The sequence below is a fragment of the Parasteatoda tepidariorum genome, chromosome 2 (assembly GCF_982258835.1).
Source record: "Parasteatoda tepidariorum strain Cologne lab strain chromosome 2, Ptep-v5.0, whole genome shotgun sequence".
Taxonomy (NCBI): Eukaryota; Metazoa; Arthropoda; class Arachnida; order Araneae; family Theridiidae; genus Parasteatoda; species Parasteatoda tepidariorum.
Window position 1 is genome coordinate 66,066,804 of NC_141756.1, and position 27,620 is coordinate 66,094,423.

Consider the following 27,620-nt stretch of genomic DNA (forward strand, 5'->3'; position numbering starts at 1 on the left):
TTACAAATTAAGTTTCTTTTTATTTCAAATACACATTTAAAGCTTTTTATAGTAAGTTTAATGAAGAATAAATTTCAGTATTTTTAAACTACCACTAGGTAGTTTTAAACAAATGAAATATATGTTTTATACTTAAATATAATTTTTTTCCCCTTTAAATTATTCGGTAATCATTTTATATCATTTTTTAAAACTAAAAGTTCTGAAACAGTACTTTACAAATAAAAAAATAAATGTTGCGACACCTCGTTTCTAAATAGAATATAAATTCGCAATTCCCTTTTTCAATATTTGTGTTCAAATGCAGCTTATTTAAATTATGAATTAAACACACGTTATTCCCGTTTTTTTGTACAGGTCGTTTTTTGTTATATTTGCTATTTAGTATTCTTGTAACCAGTCATTATAAAAAATAAATAGATAATAGTTTTGAAAATAAATGAGCTAATAATTGCTTCTTTTCATCAATTTTTTGTAAGATGTTTATTTTTATAGAAGTGAAAAAAAAAATTATATACAATTAACACATTTAAATTAGGTATTAAAAATCAATATATTTCTTTTAAAGAAATAATTCTTTCGACTTCAATTAATATTTAGACCCCTAATAAAGCTTAAATAAATCCACCGATAAAATATTATCCATTATATGTTATGAATAATAAATGCCTGAGGGGGGTGTTAAAGAATGTATTCTTTCCATAGAAGAGCAGGATAAGGAGCCTGTTAACACATCGCCTTATAAACAACATTCGCGGAAAGATACATGAAAGTCAGCACGATTTCCGATTTCTGCTTTTCCGGTTTAAATTCAGTAAAGTGACATGAAGTGACAGCAGTAGTGTGAGTTTCGTGTTTTGTTGATCTCTACGCTGCGTTAATCATCCATGGAGTAAACGGAGACTTGAGTTTTGCACTAATTAACTCGCTAGTTCTGCATTAATAAACTTTGTTTAAGCATTGGAATCACTTTTACTCGTAATTGATTGTTTTTAATTACGTTTTAGCAGTTAATAGAAAGAACCGTCAATCTGGGTTGTGTTCAAAGCATTGTTAATTCGCGCTCCTTTCAAGTTGAAAAAGGTTCTGTTAATGTTGAAACTTCCCGTGACCAAAAGAAAGTTTGTGCCTTCCGATTAAATATGAATGAAAATAACGAAACTATTGCTTCTCCACGATGTCTTGAATTACTGAAGGAATCACTTCAACATTTGGAAAAGCAGCCTAAGGAAGAATCCTGTTATGTTTTCATCATTCTTGGTGCTTCGGTGAGTTATTTTTCTTTAATTTTAAAATATTTATACCGGTAATTTAGGTTTACCATACTGTGTAATTAAATTTTCGTCATATTCTATTATCTCTACAATTTCATGAAAATATATGTAACAAAATATTATTGATTAAGTTTTTTTCTATTTCTATTATCGACTATTTTTCCCCCAATTTCTTACGTAGCAGAAAAAGTAAGAAAAAAAAGTTAAAATACAACCAAAAATAATTTTTCATATTTATATAATTAGTCTAATATGTTAACAGTATTAGCATTTTTCAATCTTTTTTTTTTAAATGCATGTAATCATTCTATATTTTTATGTTCAATATACGAAAAAGAAAAAACACTCTCATTTTTAAAGTAATTGATGTTTTTAATTTTTGATGTAACTGAAAACATTAATATTTTTATAGTTTTTGGTTTATTTTGGATGAAAATCTTCAAAAGTAAATTGTATTTTTAGCATTAATTTAAAAATATTTTTAAATCTCTTAATAATAAATTTAATAATTTTCATTTTATTGCTCGAAAAGCTTAGAATTTAAGCCTGCTTTACAAGTTTCTTGAAAACAGATAAAAGCTAAGTAACGTGAATATAAATATATAAATTTTTTGTGTGGGTACAGTTATTTTTTTTAATAAGATTTGAGATACATTAATTGTTGCCAAATTCTATGGTCAGTGAAAACAATTTCTTTTAGTGGAAGTAGGTACCATGTATATTTTCATGTTTAAACATTAATTTTTGATGTTTCCAAACGAATTGTTTTCTCCAACACTATAATTTAGTAATTCAAACATATTTGTGTAAGATTTAGCCAATCATTTACGCTTTTAAGTGCTGGTGAAAGTTTTCAATTTACAAAAACTTTCCTACTTCACATTATAATTCAACTTTTTTTTAAAAAAAAAAATCTTTCTCATTAACCATACAAGTTGTCAGCTATGTATTTCATTTTAATTTGTAAAAACTAAAAATTGTGATCAGGGCCCTCTAACATCATATATGTAGTTAAATAAGTAAAAAGGATTAAATCTAGACTTTTCTTTCAATTGAGATGTAAGCATAACTTTTTTCCCATTTAAAAGATTATGAATTGTTTATTTTTCAAGTAATAAAAGAATTTTAAAAATAAGGACCTTTTCTGGTCCTTATTTTTAAAATTTTTGGGTTGTGGATCTCTTTAATCAAAAGTATTGTGTAATGTATTGGGCAAATATTTATTCAATTTCAGATTAAATATAGTTTGCATTTATGAACTAATGTGTATTCACAATAAGCATAATCAACTATTTTTTATTTTTTTGACGAAGAAATGGCTTAAAGCATAAAGGCATCCATAATGTATCCTAGACTGGTTATACTGTGTACTAAAATAAGTTATATGTCATATATATCAAATATAAATTTACTAAAGTATCATAGTATTTCTTTTAGATGTAAGGTAGAATTAATATACACAACATTCACTCTTGGCAATATTTTAATGTATTGGTAATATACTTACTATTTTAGTTCATCTAATAGTGTTTTGTTAATTAATAAACTGATATTGAACTACTGAACTAAAGGTTTATTAGCAATGTATCTTATTTTTAAGAGTTTTGTATCAAAATTTGTCGTAGAAATCATGTTATACTTGTCAAAGGAATTTTATATTGCACTAAAAGTGGGTTAATACATGTAGAGAGAGTCAATGAAATTTTTATTTATTTATTTAGTTTGTCTAGATATAAATTACATATTCTTTATTAATGCAACAGCTATTTTTTGTATGGTAAATGAATTTAACATGCATGTTTCTTTTTTGGATATCTTTATTTAAATCCGATTTTAACTGATCAGGGGTCTGTCCAGACTGTATTTACTACGGTACCTTCACAAGCGGTACCTTCACAAATTCAATTTTAGGAACACAAAATACTTTTTCTTAAAATTTTATTTTTGTATCCCTTAAGAAAGGATAAATCTATATTTTTGTGTTGATTTTTAAATATAATTTTTAATTTTTTACAAATTATGTCTAAATTTTCACAAAATAGGTACCTCTCAGAAAAACCTAGACAGACCCCTGCTGATATCTTTCTATCTTGGCAGTTTCTGTTAAGAGTAGTTTGTTAGTAAAAATTCCTTAGAATTGTGTTATTTCAATTTGAGCATGTGGGTCTGTTGTGGTCTTTCTGGCTTGTGTCCAGATTTTCTAGTTGTTTTCTACTCATCTTCTGTTCCATGTCCTAAAAATAACAAACTTAGTCACAGGGGGTGGGAAATCAATGAAAGAGCCACTTCAGAAGTAATCCTGAAGTACTTAAACAATAAATCAGGATCACTCCTTATCCTGAATCAGGATAAGGAGTAATCCTGATTCAGGAGTGCCTTTTTTTAATGACTAGACCAAATAGATGTGTTAAGTTAAAAAAGAAAAATTCGAAAAGATTAAAATGAGATCAAAAATTAAGATTTTAGGGGAGTAACAGGGTAAAATACAACCTCAGTGAGGGATTTCATCTATGCGAATTTCTAATGCTCACATAGGTGAGATTCTAAAATTTAATTGTATGAAATGTTTTAAAAAGAAGTACAAAAATTATACTGGAGATTCTAAAAAAAAAAAAAAAAAGTTCTAAGAGGGTGAAAGAAGAGCAGTTCTCAGATGAGTAAGAACTTTTTAGTTTTTGATTATTGACTCTGTGTGTTTTTCCATCATCTGTGTTTTCTTCATTTCTTGCTAATGTTGTAAACATAATTTTGAGGTAACTAATTGGTATAAAATTTTAAGCTATAAGTTATTTCCCCCAGAGCAGTGCTAGTTAAAATTTAAACTAAAATGCTGATGCATGGGGCATAGGGTAAGCTTCAAAATTTGATTGCATGCTCTTGAGTTGTTGTATTTTCGAAAATAAGTATGATAGAAATCCTGAACTAATCATGTTAAAACGAAAGTTTTTGAATTTGAAATTAAGTAGTTTGTCTAAAACAATCTCCATTCTAGAGATATTGTTTTGCACATTTTCAGTTTCTGCTATCATTTTTTCATTCGACATCTGAAGTTTTAACATTTTCAACTAATGCTTAACATCAAATTTGGTGTTCGAGGCATTTTCCCCAAACTGTAACAAATTCTCATTCTTCAACAAACTTTTTGTAAATGTCAATAAATTTCTGTGAGATAAAAGCGGGAATCTGCTATTTTCTAAAACAATCTTAACGAGTATATCGCTTGCACCAAGCGAAGCAGCAATGTAATAGTTTGATACTCAGAATTATTTTCATTCTTTCCTTCTACTATGAACTTAAAAAAAAAAAAAAGAATTTTTTTCCCTTCCAAATTGTAGCTTCCAATTGCAGCTGGCCTGTCATTTGTTTTTCCGCGATAGAAAACTGCACAACTGTTAGGACTCTGCCTAACCTTTTTTTTTTCCCTCATGCCTTCTTCGATTTTTTGCGTATATAGGGAGTATGCAAAATCGCTGAACCATAATGAATTAGTGTTTGTCATAATTGATGGTTTTAGAGCAAATTTGTTTTGTAATTCATTAGTGATTGAGTAACACAAGGCGTCATATCAATTGTTAGTTTTAACGCATAGGTGGTTTAGAAAACGCCCAAAATTGGGAGAATGCTTCTCCCCAATACATTATTTCTCTATCTAATAACATTGAAAAACCTGTTTAGCTATGCGGAGAAGACTGCAGGTTGAAGACGACTTTTTGCATGCAGAACCGTCAGTGGGTTAAAAAAGTGCTTGGCCGTTATACAGGAGCATACAAATTCCACTACTAACGTTATGTGAAGATCAAGGGAAAGAAAGGTTTATGAGCATAAAGCTAATTCTGAAAAAAAAAAACCGCGTGTAATAACTCTCAGAAAGAACCAATTTTTCAAGTTTATGATGTGCCAGAACTGATCCTTAAAATGTACAGATGGCAATCATGATTTCTGTGAAAAATGGGCTTGGACCTCCTGATCTCTGTGAAAAATGGGCTCCCTTGATCTTTATGTAGTTAAATTTAAAAAATATTCATTTAAATACTTTAAAAAAAAATAAAAATTTTAATTTGTGTTTCTTGTCATTATCATTGTAAGTTTTTAACACATTTATTATTCGCACATTTTAAATAAATTATTTGAATTGTCAACGCTACAGTTCTAAGGTCGCAATATTTTCATATATTATTTTCGTATTTTGTTATAAATGAATGTATTGTGTTATTGTTAGAATTATGAAATTTACTAGTTTGAAAATTCAGTATTCAGTCTATTTTTTTTATTTATAATTATCGTTTGCAGAGTTTTCGCTCTTCTTTTATAGAAAATTTTTTTAATTTCTTGTTCGTGATTCAATTCGAATCGATCTTGAATAAAAATGATTATTTGTTATTGTTTATAAAATTTAACGTATTTACGTAAGACCTCTCCGTTTTCCCTAACCCGGCAATTACCCGCTTAAGGCATAAATCTATGTAAATATAGTACATAGCTTTAATTTACTCAAAATAAATAAATTATAATTCCTCATATATATATTTTGTATCAACGAATGTGACATTAAAGCAACCGGGAGGGGCTCATGCAATACACGTGCCTCGCTGGCTTCCTCTCCATCACGCTGAGATTTAGTGCAATTTTGTTAAGTAAACCTCGAAAATGTTTCAACGCAAAACAATCGTTATCGCGATAGCTGTTAAATTTTTTTTTTTTTTTTTTGCGGTTACTTGTTAATGAAAAGATAAAAAAGAGAAATGTAAACTTTTGAGAAGGAGAAATATCGGATACCTGTCAATCCGCTTGGAATCACGTGATCCGAAATTATAAAGGAAAATTAGTAAAAAAAATAAGGCACGTTATGAAAAAGAGTCTATCACGCCACTGATCATCCGGTTCTCCAAGGTCAAATTAAATATCTGAGTTTCATTGTTTCAAAGTAATGACAGCCGTTCATAAAAATTCTGTGATAATAGTTTTTCGACCTCCCCCGCCGATTATAATTATTTGCCTAAGCGAAGTGATTTGTATAAATTCAAAATAATATTATCAATTGCAAAGCTTTTCTGCTCCTGTTGTGATTAGTATATTTTGGTAAGTCCAAGGAGACAACAAGTTCAGAATTAAATATGTTCTAAAAAGTAGAAAAATATTACTCTAAAAAGTACAGTCATGAAGCTTAAGAATAACTATTGATAAATATGAGGATAGTTGACTGTAAAGTAAATCTAAATACAACAATGATAATTTTATTTTTTAAAGTAGGATGAAAATAATTATGCTCTCAATAGAAAAAAATCGGCTTATAATAAACTTACATTGTGATTTTTCCGAAAAAATTCATTTTCTATTTCAAAAAAAAAAAAAAAAAATTCACACATATATATATTTTGTTTTCGGTTCTTAAATGTTTTTCTTTTAATTTAAAAAAAAAATTACAAATTATTTTGTTTAATTATAAATTTTCTTTTTGGAAATTTTTTTTCTCTCTCCTTGTATTCTTTGCATATTTAACTTATTTTATGGGTTCTATGTATTTGAATGTTATTGCGCAGGAAATAAAACTTATTATTTTTCTTAACTTTCTTCGTTTATCTCTCTTTTCTTTTCTTGTCGCTATATATATATATATATATATATATATATACAGGGGTCTGTCTAGGTTTTTTTGAAAGGTACCTATTTTGTGAAAATTAAGACATAATTTGTGAAAAATTAAAAATTATATTAAAAAATCAATACAAAAACATGGTAAAAATATAGATTTATCGTTTCTTAAGGGATACAAAAATAAAATTTTCAGAAAAAGTATTTCGTGAAACTACCGTTTTTCCTAAAGTTGAATTTGTGAAGGTACCGCTAAACGGTAGTAAATTCGGCCTGGACAGACCCCTGATATATATATATATATATATATATATATATATATATATATATATATATATATATATATATATATATATATATATATATATATATATATATATATTGCCTAAAGAAAATGTATATGCAATTTTTTTAACATCATTCTTAGTAAAAATTTGAATATTTTTACTATTAACATCTAGTTGTAAAATTGTATACAAAAGGATGTGTATGTAATTCTAAATTTGCATCTAATACATATCTAAAATTGTAATTATAAAGTAAGTAGAAAAATTTTGTCATAAAGAACTTTCTTATGAGCAAATTAATCATTTCTTTTTGACCTCGCTTTTTGCGTGACAGTTTTGTTTATTTATTTATATCTTTTTTTAGATGTTATATTGATTTTTCCCAATTTTACCCGTGCTGTGATCAACTGTACTGAATTTGAACCTGTTTGAGAATAATGTTTGATATGTCTAAGTTATAAATTGATTGATTGAGGGGGTGGGGTTTAGAACTACTTATTTTCACTTGTTTTAGTTTTTGTTTATCATTTAACGAGATAGAATTCATTCACTTTAAAATGATTTTAACCGGCATTTAGTCAGACTTTATTGAGTACCTTTCAAAATCAGAGATATAGGTCGATGGCAAAGTAGGCCGGTAGTTTCTTAACAACTTATTTTATAAAAGAATGACCTTGTCGTGGACGAATGCAAACAGTTAATTTAGTGAAGTGCATTATTAAAGTTTCACTTTTTTATTTCCCAATTGTTCAAATTTGTTGTAAAATCGCCTACACCTTATTCTTGACCTCTCTTAAGGGGGGACACCGCCGTGATTTTCTCTACCGATAAAGGCTCTTTTTTTTTAAAGCAAATTTAGTGCTCGCTTATAATAAATAGAAACATATATCTACATATACATAATTTTATATGTTTTGAATTATTTTTAAAATAGCGAACTAAACGCGTGTACTATTTAGCTTCCTCCGATTAGATGCGTATTGCAATATGTATATTTTTCAAATGTGAATTTAGGTTAACCGATAATCTTGCGCTAGTTTAAAAGGAAACTTTCAATGCTAGATTCCGTTTGTATGTTAGTCAAATACGTATCTCAATATGACGTCGTTTTTTTTCCTCCTCCAAAATATTTATTAAATAGATGTCGGCAATATTTTCGCCATAAATAATCGAAAAAGTAAAATTAAAAAAATTATCGATTTCCATCGCCACCTGCCATAATATGCCGTTGAAATAGCTATTGCCCAAGTGTGACCTTAAGAACTCCAAAATTGTTTATTTTTTAAATAAATTTTGAAATTTTTGAAATTCTATTTTCATTTTATAGCCCTATTTTTTTCGAACGGCTTTTTAATATCTCTCCTCCTCTCAGCTAACATTTAAGGTATCTGACTGGTTTCAACACAATTTTTTATTATTATTATTATTATAAAAAAGGCTTATAATTAAAACTGTAATTTTATTTTTGGTAAACAGGGGTCCAAAAATTATAAGTTTAAAGTAAAGTTTAAGAATTTATAAAATATTTTTCAAAATAAGGGCAAATTTGTGCTCAAAATCTACAAAATTTTAATGTCATCAGGGGTCTGTTTAGAAGAAATTTGGGTCCGTAAACGGACCCTTCACAAAATATCTTTTCATAAAAACGGACCCTTCACAAAATATTTTAACTTAAAAACGGACCCTTCAGAAAATGATTTTTCTTTTAATCGGACCCTTCACAAATTTGTTTATCTTCATTATCATTTTGTTAATCGAATAAACCCTTTCCAGGGCAGAAAACAAGAAAGATGGATGTAAACGAAATTAAGTTTTGTCTTCGGCAGACTATTCTTCCATTATTCGTCCGAAATTCTGCGTTCAGCAGTATAGGCTAAATACCAAATATTTGTATGTTGCATCTCTAATTTAGATGGAGCAATTGTTGTTTATTTTTTAAAATTTAATTTCTTTACAATTTAAAAACTCCTTGAAAATTTTTTTTTGCAATAACGGACCCTATTTGCACAAATTCATAAAAGCGGACCCTGGTTGAAAGAATGTGAGTAATTTTTTCACAATTTCTCGAAAAACGGGCCTTTCACAATATGTCTGGACAGACCCCTGGTCATTCTAACCACTTAATAACAAATTGTAAAGCATACATTTCGAAATAATTTTTTTTCCTATGTCAATAACATGATTACCTGTGTTTTGAACTAAAACCTAAAAAATTTCAAAAAGGCAATAAAATAGCGCAAAATATATATTGTTTAATATTGAATTTTTAAAGAAAAATTCTAAATATTCTTACTTAGCTCCACACGAATTACAAATTCATATTTAAATCTTAGCTTTACTTTAAGTTCAAAACATCGATAACATTATACAAAATCTGCATACAAAATTTCAAAGAATTCTATAATAAACTTTTATTTATTTATTATTTTTTTTGTAGTGTGTGTTAGCATAAAGAAATTTTCTCAAAATCAACGTTCTGCAGAAAATGCATTTAAAATGCTAGAAAATAAGGTTGTCAGAATCAAGTTGTCTTCATGTTAAATACAAGAACAAAAGAATTATGATTCGAAAATTATTTTTATTTGTCTTAAAATATAATTTATTTAAATCAAAAAAAGTCCAAATAATCTAAGCATTACCGAAAACATTTTAGTTTCGTTTTCGGGATTTACTTTTCGGTTTTAGTTTCGGCTGTCTGCATGTGAACAAAACTGCTCTAATTTCATGTTTAAAATTTAGAGGTGTTTGATAAGCTAATGAACTAAAATTCAAATATAAAAAATGAAAAGAGGAAAGAAAAAAAACGAACTTTTCGTTTGTAATTGCATATTTTTGTCCAGCCGGATACATTAAACTTTAAGGTTGCCTTTAAGGCTTAAAGGCATCCCTTTTCTACACAAATTAGCACCGACTAAAATTAATACTTAAGTACAGACGAAAGTTTATTAACGCCTTCCTTCTCGCTCCCCTGAAAATGACGGGGTGAGATTTCGCCCGCTATTTCTCGCTCCCTTGATATTGACGGGCTGGAGTGTTCAGTAGTAACGCGCCAATAAGAATAGAACTAATTAATTTCTTTTGTGCGGAAAAAATTTTATTTCTCATTTTACACACCTGATGGCAGTAACAGGATATTTTTAAGGTAATTGTAAATAGTTAGTTTATTTTAAAGTAGTTGCAGCACTAATCAAATACGTACCTAATACAAATACAAAAGCCAAAAAAAAATAGGTACTTTTATGACCGTTTTCTTGAAAATTAACCGATCGTTAAGGAGTTAAAACGTGGGAGCAGGATTTAAAATAATAAAAAATTATAAAACCGGTTTAATTATTGTATGAAAGTGAAAAGCCATCACATCTTTCCTTTCATCTTTCTTGGATTCGTTTCCTACTGGATTTCTTGGATTCGCTCACAGTTCCTGCCTTATTAATGTTTACACTTAGCATGCAGATTTTTAGGGATAACTATTCCAAATAACACAAAAGGCAGTGATTACAAAAGGTCATTTCATCGCTCATAATATTTTACTTTAAATAATAAAAAAAATCAAGCTATTGAATTTTAATAATTTTAGTATTTTATCCTATAGTATTGTATTTATTTTAGTAGTTCATTGACATGTTAGCACATTAATTAGTTGTTATAATTGTAATTAGTTGTTATATATGTAATTAATATTCATCTAGTATTCATATTTATCATTCTTTTAGCAATGTTTTCTGCAAGTAAGATGTGAATTGAGATTTTTGAGGGATATGATTTTAATTTTTTATTTTCTTTCTTTTGTTGTGATGCTTATGAACTCGTATTACGTCTGCCAAAACTAGCTATTGTTCTGGTGTACAAGTATTTATTTATATTTATGATATCAATTTAGACTTGAGTTTTGCAATTGTTATTAATAAAACAATTTTATTTCTTAAGTTACTTTAAAGAAATGTACATGTAAAACAATAGGTCTCTTTTTTCTATTTATTTTCGTCCATTTATTTATTTTTTTTTTTTAATCTTTCATGACTTAGAAAACTACTAGGATCTCTAAGTTTATTTTTAAAGATGATTAAGAATGTTATACTATATAGTAAAATTCATGCTATAAAATTAAGCATCCTTTGAAATTTACTTAAGTTATCTGCACTTATTATTTTTCATTATAATGAAAAGTAGTTAGTTAATTAAAAAAAATAAATGTTAAAAAGTCTTTCTATTAATTGGGCAATTTTACCATGGAACTTTTTCGGGGTGGAGGGGCATTTTTGAGTAGAGTTATGAAACACATAGTTCCATATTTGATATAATATATAAAAAAGGTATGTTGAAGGTTATGATTTTTGACTTTACTTTTGAAAACATGAGCTAACCTCAAATAACGTTAATGTAAATATAAAACAAAAACACTTAAAATCTTAATGATATTTTATGAACGTAACAGTTATTGGTATATAACATCAAAATAGAGCAGATATAAAGATAAAACACCTTTAATGTTATTTATTATTTCTTTTCTTTCTTTTAATTTTTTTATCTTTATATTATGAAATTGTTAGTAAATGAAATTCTTTTCTTTTTTTCCTAGGGTGATTTGGCAAAGAAGAAAATTTATCCAACCCTTTGGTAAATAAATTTTGATTGACTATAAAATGTTTTAAAGTTTATTGCAATTCTAATTTATATCAACATAAATACCAATGCAGTTTTTAATATCCATATAGTTTTTAATATCAAGACTCTGACATATAGTCAATAATAATAAAGTTAAGGAAACAACAAGAGGGAATTATTTATTTATTTATTATTGAAGCAATAACAGCTCTGGTTCTTAGGTTCCTATGAAATGTAAGAAGCCAATATAATTGTAATAGAAAGAAATGTTAATTGGTTTTTATGTGCTTTATGAACATGAACAATTTGTCAACCAAGTGTAATTAACCTTCTAAGCGTTTCGTATTTTGATGATTTTGTATGGAAATTTCTCTTCAATATACGACTTTTTAATTGAACAACAAATGTAAAAACTAGTTTTTCAGTTGGCACATTCATTCAAATTTACATGGAAGCATCAGATTTTCAATCTATTCTTCTGTTTTACAGTTTTTAAATATTAATAAGCATCTTTTTGATGATTTTGAACCTTTTTTTTATAGGCAATATTAAGGGTAAATTCTTGGAAGGTGTTATAAGTGTTGAAAAATCAGTTTTTGTCTTAAAAGCGTCTGGTATAGTACAGAACCCGTTATCCGGAAATCAGAAAACCTGAACGAAATTTGTTAAATTTTCCCGCCATTTGTAAAAAAAATTTTTTTTTTCTTCCTCTTAAGATTTTAGTATTTTTCTTTCTTTTTTGAAAGATGTTTACCCTACCATCATTTTGGAAATAATCATTAGTGTATTACTTCGTTTTTTCAAGATTATTTCCAAATATTATTATTTTTTAGTTGGGTTTAACAATAAAAAAAACGGTTTTTTGGAGCGATTCAGAAAACCGGAAAAATCAGTTGTCCTGAATAGCGATGGTCCCAATCTTTCCGGATGATCGGTTCCCTACTGTATTTGAAAGCACAAGAAATTTCTTTAAAAAGGAAGTCAATCATATTTAGTGACATAAAGCCAGAGGCTGCGTGTGTACTCAAGAAATTTTTTGTTTTTTTCCTTTTTGGAAATTAAAGAAAAAAGATAGCTGTATTAAAAAAGCAGCTGTATTTCAAATAAATAAAAAAATCTCCAAAACCACGAGACTCAAAGAAATTATAAAGCTCCAAAAAGATGAGATTTGTACTTGAATTCCGTAATTGCGAAGGCAAAAATTAATGTTTAAAATAAATAGCAATAATAAATTAGGCTGAAAACCTGATTTTTTAAAAAATCATTTGCTTTAAACAAGTTTTTCTTCTTCTGTATTTTAAATATTATATAAAAAATAATGTAAGGGTGGAAGACAAAATGACATTAAATGGAGTAGCCATTTCTAATTTATAGCAAAAAACAAATAAAGTAAAAAATAAATGAATAAAAAACTATAATTGAAATAAATAAATAATTAAAATAAATAAATAAATAAAAAAAAAAAAGAATAAATCAGTATAATTATTCGTTTTTGATTACATTAAAATGTTATTTAAAATTCGAATATACAACCTTTAGTTTATCGCAAACATCTTAATTTTACATTTAGTTTTATAACTTAATTTTGCATTTGGCTTAATTAGCAATTGCTAAACTGGAAACATAATATAAGAAAATTTCGTATGGCTAAATCTTGATAACTTAATGCCTAAAGCGAAAGTAAAACAATTTTATTCTGTTGAAGAAAGCCTGTGCTAACTAACCGTTTTTATTGATCAGCATCTTTTGTCTCAAAGGGAAATAAGTGGGCGAACTTTATATTTCTCTAATATATTTTATTAATATACTTTATTAATATATTTAAGTGATTTCTACTGTAATAACTAGACAATAGCAAGCAAATAGAAAATAACAAGCTCAGCTCACTTTTTGTCTCATAATGAAAAAATAAATAAAAGTTATTTAATTGAAACAAATTTTTTTTCTCTCACAATTTCGTGACCAAGGATATGATTGTGGTCAGTATTGTACACTACCCTCTCCATTTCTCAGACAAGCTGCTACCCATCATTCTGAAGATGGGCAGGTTTCAAGCTGTAACTGAGGTTTGAAACCTAGTTCTTTACGATGATAGTTTAGTGCTTTTACCAATGAGCCATCCATTGCTGCTTTGAAAAGGATGTATTGAACCAAAATTAGAAGTAGCTATGTTTTTAAAACCAAACATTTGAAGTTTTTAGTATTATCATCCTGTTACTCTGAGCTGTTTTGTGCGATTATTCAGGTAGAACTTTTAATTTTTTTATCATCTAGTTTTTTTTTCCTAATGAAATTATTATATACTATAACTTCATTCCTAAATCTGAGTAATTTACCTTTTTTAGGGCTCTTTTTCGTGATGGATTATTGCCAGGAAAAACAAGATTTGTTGGTTATGCTAGAAGTAATATAACAGTTGAAGAAATCAGAAAAAAGTGTGAACCATACTTAACAGTAATATGCTCTTAATTCTTCCTTGAGATTTAATTGATTGCAAATGTGTGTGTCATGTTAACAGTTCCATTTCCAGCAGCTTTGATATCTGAAGTTGCTCTTCTGGGTATTTCATTTGTCACCTCATAAGTAAAACTAGCTTTTTCAGATTTAATTCCTTTTAAAGCATCTTAGTAAATTTTTAACTTGAATGGTTGAAGCCATCAATTCCCTGATCTTTAATTTTTCACCAACTGTGCAAAAAAAATAAAAGAAATAAAAATTCAAGTTTAATTAGTCATTAAAAAACTGTTAACAGGACCTAAAAAACCTACGTGCAATTTCAAATTACATTTTCAAATGTTAAATGTTTGTTAATGAATAAGATGAAAATTAGGAAACTCATTATGCTTTGAAGAAAAACACTATTTAAAGTTTCCTAAAGTATTTCTTTTATTTGCAGATAAGGCAAAAGTAATTTTGAAATACTAAACTATTTTTATTGGAAAGTGAAAGTACCAATAAAAATTCATAATTTAATATTCACAGTGGATCAAAATTATCTTTCCAACTTTGATTTGAAGTTTTGAAGTGATTTTAATGCAGTAGTCGGTGTCTATCTCTGTTGCAGTTTGCAAAAGAAAAAACTAGTAAAGTTTTTAACCATTTTCTCAAATATGTGGGCAGGGATGCAGAAAATTCTCTGAGTCTTACTTAATATTTTCCCAGAATGCAGTTTTTTTCTATTAGTTACTATTAAGTAACTTGTTAGTAAAAGATATATAAAACTTTTACTAAGAAAAAGTTACGTAATAACTTTTTGAAATACTTTTAAGAGGAAAGTTTGTATGTTGTTAAAGTTTTTCATGATAGTAATAATTAATTCATTAACAAAGAAAAGAAAATCAACTTTATGGAATTCTTGAATCAATTGGAATATGTGTTAAAAATGATAGAAATCAAAATGGATTAAATTAAGAATAATTAAAAAAAAATAAATTTAAGGTTCTCCTTAAATTTAAGGAATTCAAACTTATAAATAAACAATTGACTTATGAAGTTATCTATGTTATATTTAACATTACAGAAAATATGTTTGTTTCATTTTAGACAGTGAATTGATATGGCCATAAGACATCAAAAAATATATTAAAATGAACTTAAAAAAATTTTTTTTTTTAAGATTTAGTTGAAGACTTACTTTTCTATCTTTCTTCAGCTTTATTTGTTAAAATGCTATGTTTTTATATCAGCTACTGGATTTAACGATAGTCAGGATGTTCTAATTAAATTTGCTTTAGTTAAAAAGAAAGTCAGGAAATGTTCTCAACTTGTTGAAAATATTCAAATAAATGCTCATAAATAAATTCATAATTAACAACCTTCCTCCTTATGTATGCTACCTAGGTGTTTTATACATTTACAGATATTTTATACAATGGGATGCTGATTAAAACCTTGTAAAATGATATTTTTACATATGAGTTAGGAAATTTGCATCCATTATGCAAATGTTTGTCTAAAGACTCTTCTAAAAGGTTTGAAGCTTTATGTATTGGAGGTCCTTTCCATAAAATTAACACTTTGTGGTATAATTATGTGGTACCTGTTAAGCTGAATGTTCCTATTGTGCAGATATGTAATTTCTGGAACTAGAAACTGTTTGAAAATTTTTGGAAACTTAATGGTTTAATAGTGTTTCTTCCAAATGAAAATGTTCCATGTGCATTTTTTTGTTACTAAATTTTTGATATGTATTCCTGTTAAATTAAATTAAAAAATTAAATAATAAACTAAAGTTTTTATACACAAACATTTCTGTAAAATTTGAATGAAGAAAAAATAATTTTCTTTTTCCAAAATAGGTGGCGACAAAAGAGTTGAAACTAGTTTCAAGAGTTAATTAATATTATGATAATTAAGAGTTAATTATAATTGCTTGCAGAAAGTTTTGTAATTGAGATTTTATGTTGCAGAAAGGTTTTCATTTTATCTAAGTCTGCATATAACGTACATACCAAGCTCTCCATCTGTCAATCAGAATTGATTTTACGTGAACCAAAACTGTGTCACTTTTATTTTAACCACTCTATATACAACTTTAATATGAAAACTTCTCTTCATTTGGCTTACTAAGTTTTAATAGTTATATATTAATTATTTAAATATTTTAAAACTTAATTTTCTGAAGGTTAAAGAGAAAATAAACTTGGTATTGGAAGATTTCAATGATGCTAAGTAATGAAAAAGTTATACCATTAGTTTCATAAATGTTTATGAAAATTTAATGAAATGTGGATTATCTTTTCTTTCTAATCAAACTGAATTTTATTATTTCAGATTAAATCCGACCAAGAAGGAAAGCTTGACGCCTTTTTCAAACTGAATGCATATGTTCAAGGCTCATATGATAAAGCTGAAGATTACGTAAAGCTGAATAAGGAACTAGACAAACATTCACCTGCCAACAGACTATTTTATTTGGCATTACCTCCCACCGTGTTTGCTACTGTAACAGAAAATGTTAAGCTGAATTGCATGGCCCCAAAGTTAGTTTCTTATTCATTTCATAAATTTTGACATGCTTTTGGAAAATGTAAACTGTTTTAATTATGTAAGAAATGAAATTACTTCTGTATAATTTCACCTTAGCTGTCCCAAAATGGGACATTTAAGGTGATACTATAGAGAGGCAATTACAAATAAATTATAATTGCTTTTCTAAACTAATTGTAATTTGGGAAAAACTGAAATGCTTTTTGTTGTCTGTTCAGATCCATTGTCAATGGATTCTTTCTCATGTTTATAATAAGATTGTAGGCAACCTGTCTATGGCAAGTGAAGCCATAGTGCTCACCTGCACTGCACTATTTCTGTGCCTCTCATATATTTGGAGATTTTTTACAGAAGTAAACTTGAGTTAAACCAAGTGGCTTATTCCACCAATGCACTTTTGGTTTCAGAGTAATAATTGAGAATAAACAATAGTTGGCATTTGATTGCAGCCGTCAAGATCAAACCATCACACCCACTTCTTCAGTAGTCATCTATTACCTTTTAAATATACTAAGGGCACTAAGTGCTTTGAAGCTTTGCACCAAGTGCTCTTTTGAGCAGGCTCCCGTAGTAGCTCTTGTTATTGTTAGGGCTAACAGAGTTATGTGCCTGATTTAACCGTGCTACTCTTTGGAGTTGAGCAATGCACAAATAAATTAAGTATTAAAAAAAAAAGCAACTTGTATATGAATTAAATTTTTTAAACGAATCACATTTGTTTAAATTCTAATATCTTTCCTGTGTTTCAAAGCCACACAAAAACATTGAACTGATTGGAGAAAAAAAAAACTTGAAGAGTGGATATACTTTGTGCTGCATATGAATAAAACTGAAGAATGAGAATACAGGCACAAAAGTGGACATATTGTAGTTTTTACTCTTAAAGCAAGAACCTTCTTCTGTGTTGGAACATAAACAAACTTATTGCAATTAGAAAAAAAGAAGTTAAACAGTAGGGGGTTAAAAAAGTGTGACAATAATCCCTGTTTTACTCCATCACCCTCTCAGATTGTTTTATAAATCTTTTTCAACGTTATTTTGACGTCTGTTCACATCAGATTGTTTTTATATACATTTTTATTGCTGGTATTATTGATTAAATTATAACCAAAAATAACGTAAAATCACCACCTAAAGTGCAATATTTTTTGTCATCAAGACAAATATATTGAAGAAATAGATGTAATAGTTTCTTATTATAAATATGATGTTTTAATTATGTTAGGAATTTGAATGTTAAGTTAAATTATCAATAATAAACTTAAATATTTACTTCAGATGCATTTTAAATAAGTTCAGCACTGACTTAAAAAAAATTATTAAACGATACTTTTTGTTAATCAATCTGTGTTGATATGTTTCACAGAGCTATCAGCTGTTTCACAACCTAATACTGCCCCCGAGAATGAGAAAAATTACGAAACAATTGTCTATATCTTTGCTATCACTGAAAGTCAAAATGTTTTGGACGTAATTGCTCTTGTAGCTAATCATATTCATCAAGATTTTTTTGAGTGACAATTTTTAATCCAGTCAATAAGATAATGTAGAGAAAAAACAGTAATACATAGTTTGAAAGAATAGTTGTACAACATATGAAATAGTCTTACCACAAAGTAAATATATATGAATGTTTAGCATGTTATAAATGTTTTAAAATTACTCTTCATATTTTAACAGTTTAGAAAATTACTAAAAGTTATTTATCTTAGTGTAAGATCAGTGAACCTTTATTTTTCTAATCATTAAGAGTATGACATTTTCAAAAGCTTTTTATGTTACGTTTGAGGCTGTTTGGTGCAGTTGTGTGCAGATGCTGGGAAAAAATTCCTGGATTAAATGTTCCTTAAAAAAATGAGTATAGTAATCTAATCTCTGAAAGGAGGTGATGGACAAAGGAAACTAATTAAACAATAAGAAAAAACGTTGGCATATTAGAATGATATTTTAGTTTATAAGTTTAGATCAATATTTTAAATCCATTTTTATGTAAATGTTTGCAGAAATTATTTTTTTGTAAAAGTTATTATTTCCAACAAACTATTTTTTTTTCTTAAATGTAAAAAATATTAAAAATTTTAATGACAAAACTTCTATTAGTTTTATTTGAAAGTTATTTTTTATCTTTCATACTATTTTGCATAATCCAAGTGTTCACCTAATAAAAATTTTAATTTATTTTTAGAAATAAACCCACCAATCTAGTAAAACTTTTAGGTTTTTGTGTACTTAATCCTCGATTGAATGCTCCTGTTTGCTTGGATGTCTGTGGCTGTTTATCCTCCCCCTCGGCACATTTCATAGAGAACTTTTTGTCTAATAATAATTGTTAATTTTTAAGTTTTCATAAAGTTGTAAGTTTTTTTTTCATGAATTTTTATTTTTCAGAGGGTGGACTAGAATTATTATAGAAAAACCATTTGGAAGAGATAGTGATAGTTCAGCAGAATTATCTACACATCTTGCATCATTGTTCAAAGAAGAAGAAATTTATCGTATTGATCACTACCTTGGAAAAGAAATGGTGCAGAACTTAATGGCTCTTAGGTATGATGCCTGTAAAACATACCCATAGATTGTTAGTTATTTTTTTATGGAGAATAATGTAGTATGTCATTTCTATACTCCTTCTTAATGAAATATCATTTTTGTTATTCTGCAAGTTCTCAGGAGCAGAGTATTTTCTAATGTTTTACAACAAGGCTCTTCAAGTGCAATATTAGCAACCGAAATTTCAGAAACAAAAAAAAAAGAACCTTACTTGGTGGAATATCAAGTTATGTAGAACCACCTACTTAATGAAACAAAACTTATAAGGCATTAAAAGTTGTATAGAAACATTGTAAATTATTATAATTTTGTCCTCATTTGTGATCCCTAATTTAACTTAGGCGGTCACATTTTAGCAGTTAACCAGGTTTGCAATTGCAAACATACCAAAATAAAAAGCTTAAAATAGAAAATAAGGAAAAATAAATTAATAAATGAGGTTATTTTATTAAAATAAATTTATATTTTGAGATTTACCCTGCATGTTAGAATGTTGGTTCTTGTTTTAGGATCGTTCAAGCATGTCTTATTAATTGTGATACAATTATGCTGGTACTAAAATAAAATGTTGAGTTAAAAACTAGAGAAATTTCTATGTTGAGTGATTTTATTTATTTTATACTAAATTAAGGAAAAAATTATCTTGTCTTTTTTGCTGTATGGGCCAAAATAGTTATTCAAACTTCTATTAATGACCAGCTTCTTCAACAAGATTTAGATGAGTTCATTTTAACCCCAGTAATGGTCTTCTGAAAAAGGTAGATGATTTATTAACTACTTGGTAAATATGGTTAAATTTATTTGTCAATGCACTTTGTCCAGTCCTAGTTTTTTGAATTTATTATTAATTTCCCAAATAATAGAGATTAATGTCAGTCAATGACAGTTAATTGTCAGGAAAGTATATCAAGGTTTGTTGTTAATTTATTACTTTTCTTAACAGACTTGTGCTAGCTTTTCGTTCTTCAGGATTTTTATCAAAGCCATACAGTACCTCAATAGTTAATACCTAGAAATAGAAAAAGTATACAGATTGTAGAAATAGTTATACAGTTTCTAAGAACTGATCCAAAATTGGTGTTTCAGTTTGTTATATTTATTTGGTGAATAGAATAATTTGACAAAAGGTATTAAATAATTAAACTTCTTATTATGGAATATCTAATTAAAATATAAATATCTGTTTATCTAAATTCTAGCCATTCAATTTTTATATATGCATTTTCTGCATTAATAATAAATTTATTTTAATTTTAGTACCTTTTTATAGGAGTTGACTTTTTATTATTATTATACTTTTGTTCTTTCCTAATGCATTATGTGTTCTTGATTTTAGATTTGGAAACCGAATTTTTGGTCCTATTTGGAACAGAGAAAATATTACTAGCATAATGATTTCTTTTAAAGAACCCTTTGGTACCCAGGGCAGAGGAGGCTACTTTGATGAGTTTGGAATTATCAGGTCAGTTTTTTTTCTCTTTATCTAATACACACTTGTTGAATTTTTTATGTTGCTAAGTTGAATTAATATACATAGATGTGTTGTAGTATTTTTTGTATGTTAGTTTTAAATATGAGAACAAATTTTCTTCACTTTTTGAGAACAAAATGTTTTGCAGAACATTAACAAGAACTCAAAGTCATTATTTCAATTTGAATTTCTAAATTTTTTTCTATGAAACAACATTACGCAAAAAAAAAAAAAAAACATAAAATAATCCCAAAAAAACCTGATAATTAGATTTTTTTTTAAAAAAAAACTTTAATTGCCATGAACCCTACAACCAAAGATCATATTTCTTATTACTAGTAGATCAGGCAGCATGATATTTGTAAAGTTTTTTTGATGGGAGGCTCCTTGTAAAGATCCCAGGTTAGCATATAATTCAAATATGTGAAACTTAAATGATATATTTCATAATATGTATTTAAAATTTAAATATTTTTTGTCATTTAGGGATGTGATGCAAAATCATTTGCTGCAAATTTTGTGTTTAGTTGCTATGGAAAAACCTGTAACAACATCTGCTGAAGACATTAGAGACGAAAAAGTGAGATTCTTAATTTTTTTTTTAATCAAAATTTTATAAGAAATTTTCATTCTTTACTTCTATTATCATTCTAAAATGTGAAGTTGCTGATGTATAATGTATAATATTTTTGCTTTCATTTATGTTGGAAAAAATTTCATGCTTATTAAATTAAATATTATAAAGTTTTAAGCTTTGAAACATTTTTAAAATATGTCTTTATATTATCCATATGCTTTTACTGAGTGTATAAACTAATGCCTAAATTAAAGACATATTTTATTATTGTAGTAATGTCCTGGTTAGTTGAAACAAATTAATGAAATATTTTCAACTAATTAATTCATTAAAAGGTTAATGAAGTCATTATTTGTTTTTTCAATGTTATTGATTAATATAGTTTAGGTTTTTCCAAAAAAATATTTAGATTACCTCTGAAATTTTTTCTAGTAATGTGTCCGGTGATGTGTGTTTTAATTATTTTGTATTCCATGATGCATCATGTATTAACTTTAGGATAGAATTATTAGAATGCTATTATTTTTAAAGGTGTTTTATAAATCAAAATATAATATAAAAAATCATGAATATTCACATTTCTTTGAGAGAAACTTAGAGATAAACCTCTGAGTAAAGATCATTAAAAACTCTTAAGTAACTAAAAATTTGGAAATATTTAATATATATGTCACTAAGAAAAACTGAAATTAGTGATTGTCAACTTCGTTCAGTGACTCCTAGAATGGTTAAATTTCTATTACGATGTTAGTGAAAACTTTTACAGTACAATTTTACCTTTCTTGTTATCAAATAAAAAAGTTTTTTAAGTTAAGTCTTTTAAGTTAATTCTCCTACCTAAAGTATGTTGTCTTATTGAAAAATATGTTTTTTTATGATTTCTTCGTTTATAGTTTCTGTTCCTTTTAGGTGAAAGTTTTGAGATTTGTGCCAGAAATCAAATACGAAAATGTAATTTTGGGACAGTATGTTGGTGATCCTACTGCAGAGGGTGATGCAAAATTGGGTTATTTAGATGATGATACTGTACCTAAAGATTCAGTTACTCCAACTTATGCTATGGCTACTTGTTTTATTAATAATGAAAGATGGGAAGGTGTTCCTTTCTTTTTGCGTTGTGGCAAAGGTAATACTGTGCTTTTTTTTTTCAATGCATATGTCTGACCTGCCAATTAATACTTTAGGCCTGAATCTTAGGCTACCAAAATATTTTTTCAAGTTTTTTTATTTTGTTTCTTATAAGTGTATGAATCACAAGACTTGTGCACATTTTGCATACTGCTCTCAAAACTTACCTCCTTATCAGCAATTTTGCAGTTCAAGTGTGCTTAGTTTATTGTTAATCTGTTATTAAGATTACAATATTTGAATTTAAAATATTAGAACATGACATATATAGGAAAAGTCTAGACATGCCAAAGTTCAAATTATAGGCTTTCCACTAACAATAAACTTTCTAGAACATTTAATACCTTTAAAATTGCATAAGCATATTATCTTGAGTAATGTTTTATGCCTTTCATTGGTAAATTGTAATCTCAGTTCTTTAACTTGGACCGATGTAGGATATTCCAGAGTAGTTTTATTCACAAATGTAATTTTTTTTTAAAATCATGATTGAATTTTATACTATGTAAGGAATTCTGTATTTTACGTAAGAAATGCTCACATTCTTTTTTGCCTGCAACAATAATCAAATTTCAAATCACTTATTATGTAATGGATGTGAGAATCTTTAAACTAAATTATAAAAAAAACCCCAATAATAAGTCCATTATAATTTTTTCCATTAAGTATTGAATTTTGTAAATGAAATATACTGTGTAACATATAGTATTTTTACTAATAACAAATAAAGTTTAAATATAGTGACTGATATTATCATTTTATGAAAATAACATATTATGATGTTAAGACATTGAATTTGAATGAAAACAGTTACGATTTTGACACCACACTTGTATGGCCTCTAATGGTAGCAAAGCTGGATTTTCTGTTTTAGTAGGAAACATTATGATTCTACTTTTTTATTGAAAATAAATAAATCTTATATGTATATTCCTTATTATAGCATTGAATGAAAGAAAGGCAGACATACGAATTCAGTTCAGAGACGTACCCGGCGACATTTTTCACGGACAATGTAAAAGAAATGAATTGGTTATTCGAGTACAACCTGGTGAAGCTGTTTATGTTAAAATGATGACTAAAACACCTGGAATGTCATTTGAATTGGAAGAAACAGAGCTAGATCTATCTTACAATAGTCGATATAAAGTACAAATGAATTCTTTTAATTTATAACTGACTTGAAAATAATTATTATTTTAATTTTATATATAATAAGTATTTTAACCTGGCAGTTACATAATAAATCTTTTAAATAAAATTTTTTCATATGCATACCTTTCAGGTATTTGTTTTTTCCTTAATAAAAATCTATGAGGGTTAGCATTTCAACAGTGTAGTGGAGTTCTGTTGGAAAAGCCTTATTTAAATAGTGGAACAATTATATTTTGTAAAAATAATACAGTGTTTTTTTTCGGTTTAGTAAGTGTATTATTTTTTCTATTTTATCTGATCGTCAGTGCTTGCTGTTGAAGTGTATTATTTTTAAAATAAGTGAATTTCTACAGTTGAATTACAAATTAAATTAAGCTTCAGATCATTTTATTTTTAGATGTATGTGGTTGTAATCATTCCTGAGATTCCCTTTAATTACAGTCATTTTCTTGTTTGGTTTTCTTTATATTCAGTTTTGCTTCAAACATATTTTCTACCTTATTTGAATTTGTTAATTTGAATACTTATTTCATACTGATGCAATAATAAATAATTAAATATAATGTAATATTTTAATATACCTGGATATTAAAATATCATTTGTTAAGAGGGTGATGATTTATTAATTTTAAATGCTACTGAAAATAACAGTTTTAATTATATAATTAACAACTTCAAAATATTTACTAAACTTTTAATTGTGCCCTTTGTAGTCGAACAATTAGCTGTAGAACAATACCTTTTGCAATTTATACAACACCTCTAATAGGAAAATATGAATTTCTTAGTATTTTTACTGTACAATTCATTTGATATTTAACAAATTAAATTAAATAGCGATTTTGCTCTGCACATAAATAAAAACTAAGTCTTCTCGTTTTTAAAAATCATGAAAAAGAAACAAAAAACAAATCATGCTTAATCATCCTCATAAATCATGCTTAAAAATTTCAGCAAAATGTTGAATTACAACCCAAGTAATTTTTTATGAAGTCTGAACTGATCTCTGTTCCCTAAAGTATACTCTTAGTTACATTACATCCTAAAGAAAAGTAAATAATATACATTCATCTCTTGAAAATAGCTTTTATGTATGATTCAATTGCTTTTCTGCATGGTCTAAAATTGCACATATGGAACCACAGATAATATACTTCGATTTTTAATTAATTGTCTAACATTGAATTTTGTTAAATAATCCATTGCATCCTAAATAAAATGTATTTTAAATTTTCTCTCAAAGAATTAATTTGGAAACAATAAGTTTTAATCAGATTATTTAAACTTATAGAGGCAATGGGGTGGTAGTGTTTGGATTTGATTTATTATTTTTTAAAATTTTATAAGAGTATTATTTTAAATAAATTTCTATTAATTATTTCATTGTTTCTTTATAGGATTTAATTATGCCAGATGCATACGAACGTTTGCTTCTAGATGTATTCTGTGGAAGCCAAATGCATTTTGTTAGAAGTGATGAGTTAGCAGAAGCATGGCGTGTATTTACACCATTATTGCATAAGATTGAAAACGATAAGCCTAAGCCAGTAAAATATATATATGGAAGGTAATCAATTAATTTAGTATGTTTTTAGAAAATTAAAAATTTTGTGCAATGTTTATAAAATACATGTCTATAGGTATCTGTTATAACTGTCAATTTAACAATAAATATTATACGTTGACCTTCAATTTTTGAGTTTATTGTTTGATAAATTGTTTTTCTGTATTACTTGTTTATGCAATAAAGTTGGGATAATTTAAATTACTTAATTTTTTTGAGATCTATTATTTTAAAGTCTAAGTTATTGACAGTAAAAGTTTAACCCAAAAAATAAAGAAAGAGAAAAATTAAGTCTAAATTTAGATGAAAATAACAGTACCTATAACTTTTACATTATAATTTTGCATTATTTCAATTATACCTATTTAAATTTATGTTTATTTATATCCAAATAAGGCTATATTAAGGCTATATAAGGCTAATAAGGCTATATAGGGCTAATATTAAGGCTATGTAAATATGTAGTTAGAGTGTTTAAATATTAACGATATTTTCTGCCAAGAGTAGTTTAGAATAATTTTTTGTTTTTGTTTTCTAATTTAAATTAATTTACTTTTCATTTGATATGCAACTGTTAAATTGGCTCCCTTCCCTGGCTTTGCATTTTATGAGAGATTTTAATTTTACGTGTGTTGAACTTGAATTAAAATAACTATGATTTTGTTCTGAGATTAGTTTGTAAAAAGAGTAAAAAAAACCAAAGAGAAATGAATAATCTGCAACTCTTAAAACTGCTTAGGAAGAAAAGGTAGCATGCATAGGTTGGTTAAAAGTTTCTTTCATTTTTTTTCAGTCGAGGTCCAAGTGAAGCTGATGAATTGGTTGATCGTTTTGGATTCAAATTCTATGGTACTTACAAATGGCTTAAAAATGACCCATAGGAAATGCTGACAAGTTATTACAGTTGTATTTGCATGTGTGATTTTATACTGCAGGATTTTTTTTTAATGAAATTAATAATATTGTGATATATAATAATGCACTAATGAATGATTTGTGCAATTTACAATTTCTTAAGATCTAAGATGATTTCATACTTCAAATCATGCTATATATATTATTTATTATACATCATTTCTTGAATCTGCTTTTTCATTTCGCAAAATATAGCTTTGTATTGTTAATTACAAATATTTTATATTGTGAATCATATAAGAATTTGCTTTTGATTATTTATATTTTAATTGTTTATTTGACTTTGAAAATTACTTTTTTTGGTTTAATTTATACAATTGTTAATTTTTATTTGGAAATTTTAATATAAATTTCAGATTTAGGAATATTGTGAAAGAAAAAGTTTTTGATAGAATTTTCTTTTGCTAATTGAATTTATACTTTTAATATGCAGATACCAGCACTCAATTTTTATAGATAGAGCATATACTTTGCAAATTACATGCCCAAAACGCAGATATTAATTTTTGAATGAGAGTTACATAATTTTTTTTGTAAAATGACAAAAATATTTCAATTGGAAAGTTGGTAGAAGGTCAAAAAATTTTGACACTTTGAAAATATTAACTTTTATTGAACATATTCTGTATGGAAAAAATGCAACTTGTTGATAAATGTTTGAATTATAAGCTTTAATAATTTTTATCGTTTCTTTTACTACATTTTATTATTTACATTTATTTTCATAAAAAGCAATAACTTTTATTAAAATGTACCAAAATTAGCTTGTTTCAGTTGAGTTGATTTAGTAAATGTATTTTACAAATGTGGATGATGCTTTAGGCATATTTCAAAAATTTAATGATGCACAGTTAATAAACGGTTACAATTTTGATTGTTTTAAACAATCTAGCCCTTTCCTACCTCTATACATTCACCATTCTATGAATGTACAAATTTTCTGCTTATAGATCTGCTTTTTAGTTGGTTCTTCATTTTTTACTTTATTTTCATTAATTAGTGAACAAAAAAATCATATTAATTGAACTATATTGGTTTTAAAAACATAATTTTGTACTTAGATGAATGTTCTGCTTAATTTTTTTTATTTGAGAACAAAATACCGGTAAGAATATTTTTACTTTGCACTTATTAAAACGCTTTTTAATATTTACACAGCGTGGTTGTGCCTCTAATTATACAAGTTATACCCAATTATATATTTATACAAGTGTAATGATTTGCTGTTGTGTAAAAAATAAAGATTATTGATTGTTACGTTTTGAATTATTCTTTGCACTACAGTTACAAGCATGAGAATTATTAATATCAAGAAAAAAACATTCATTTCATTTCCATTGCAATAGCTTGAACATTACAGCTCATTATGTTATTCACCTAGCCAGGAGGATGATTCTTTTATCTGGTGTTCTCCTCAAGCCTAAATATGAACTCATAATACTTGACCTCTATAAAATGTATTATAAAAATTAATTAGAAAGGAACCCGCGAAAGTATGCGTGAAATTCATAAA

At 26.9% G+C, this 27,620-nt stretch overlaps 1 protein-coding gene across 1 annotated transcript; it reads left to right on the forward strand.

Annotated features, from left to right (window-relative positions):
* Positions 1–796: 796 nt before the first annotated feature.
* On the forward strand, positions 797–27,364 carry Zw (glucose-6-phosphate 1-dehydrogenase Zw). Its single transcript, XM_043055253.3, has 11 exons — positions 797–1,268; positions 11,733–11,770; positions 14,104–14,212; positions 16,532–16,740; positions 19,136–19,294; positions 20,634–20,759; positions 21,255–21,348; positions 22,255–22,471; positions 23,417–23,622; positions 25,026–25,195; positions 25,986–27,364. Exons 1-11 carry the CDS (start codon positions 1,143–1,145, stop codon positions 26,071–26,073), a joined length of 1,542 nt encoding a protein of 513 aa, XP_042911187.1. The 5' UTR covers positions 797–1,142; the 3' UTR covers positions 26,074–27,364.
* Positions 27,365–27,620: the final 256 nt, after the last annotated feature.

Bases quoted from the DNA above. Each gene is read 5' to 3' on its own strand.
- Zw (XM_043055253.3), top strand. From the start codon at position 1,143: ATGAATGAAAATAACGAAACTATTGCTTCTCCACGATGTCTTGAATTA. The intron at 1,269-11,732 runs GTGAGTTATTTT...TTTTTTTCCTAG, and splicing joins TCATCATTCTTGGTGCTTCG to GGTGATTTGGCAAAGAAGAA. The intron at 14,213-16,531 runs GTAATATGCTCT...TTATTATTTCAG, and splicing joins AGTGTGAACCATACTTAACA to ATTAAATCCGACCAAGAAGG.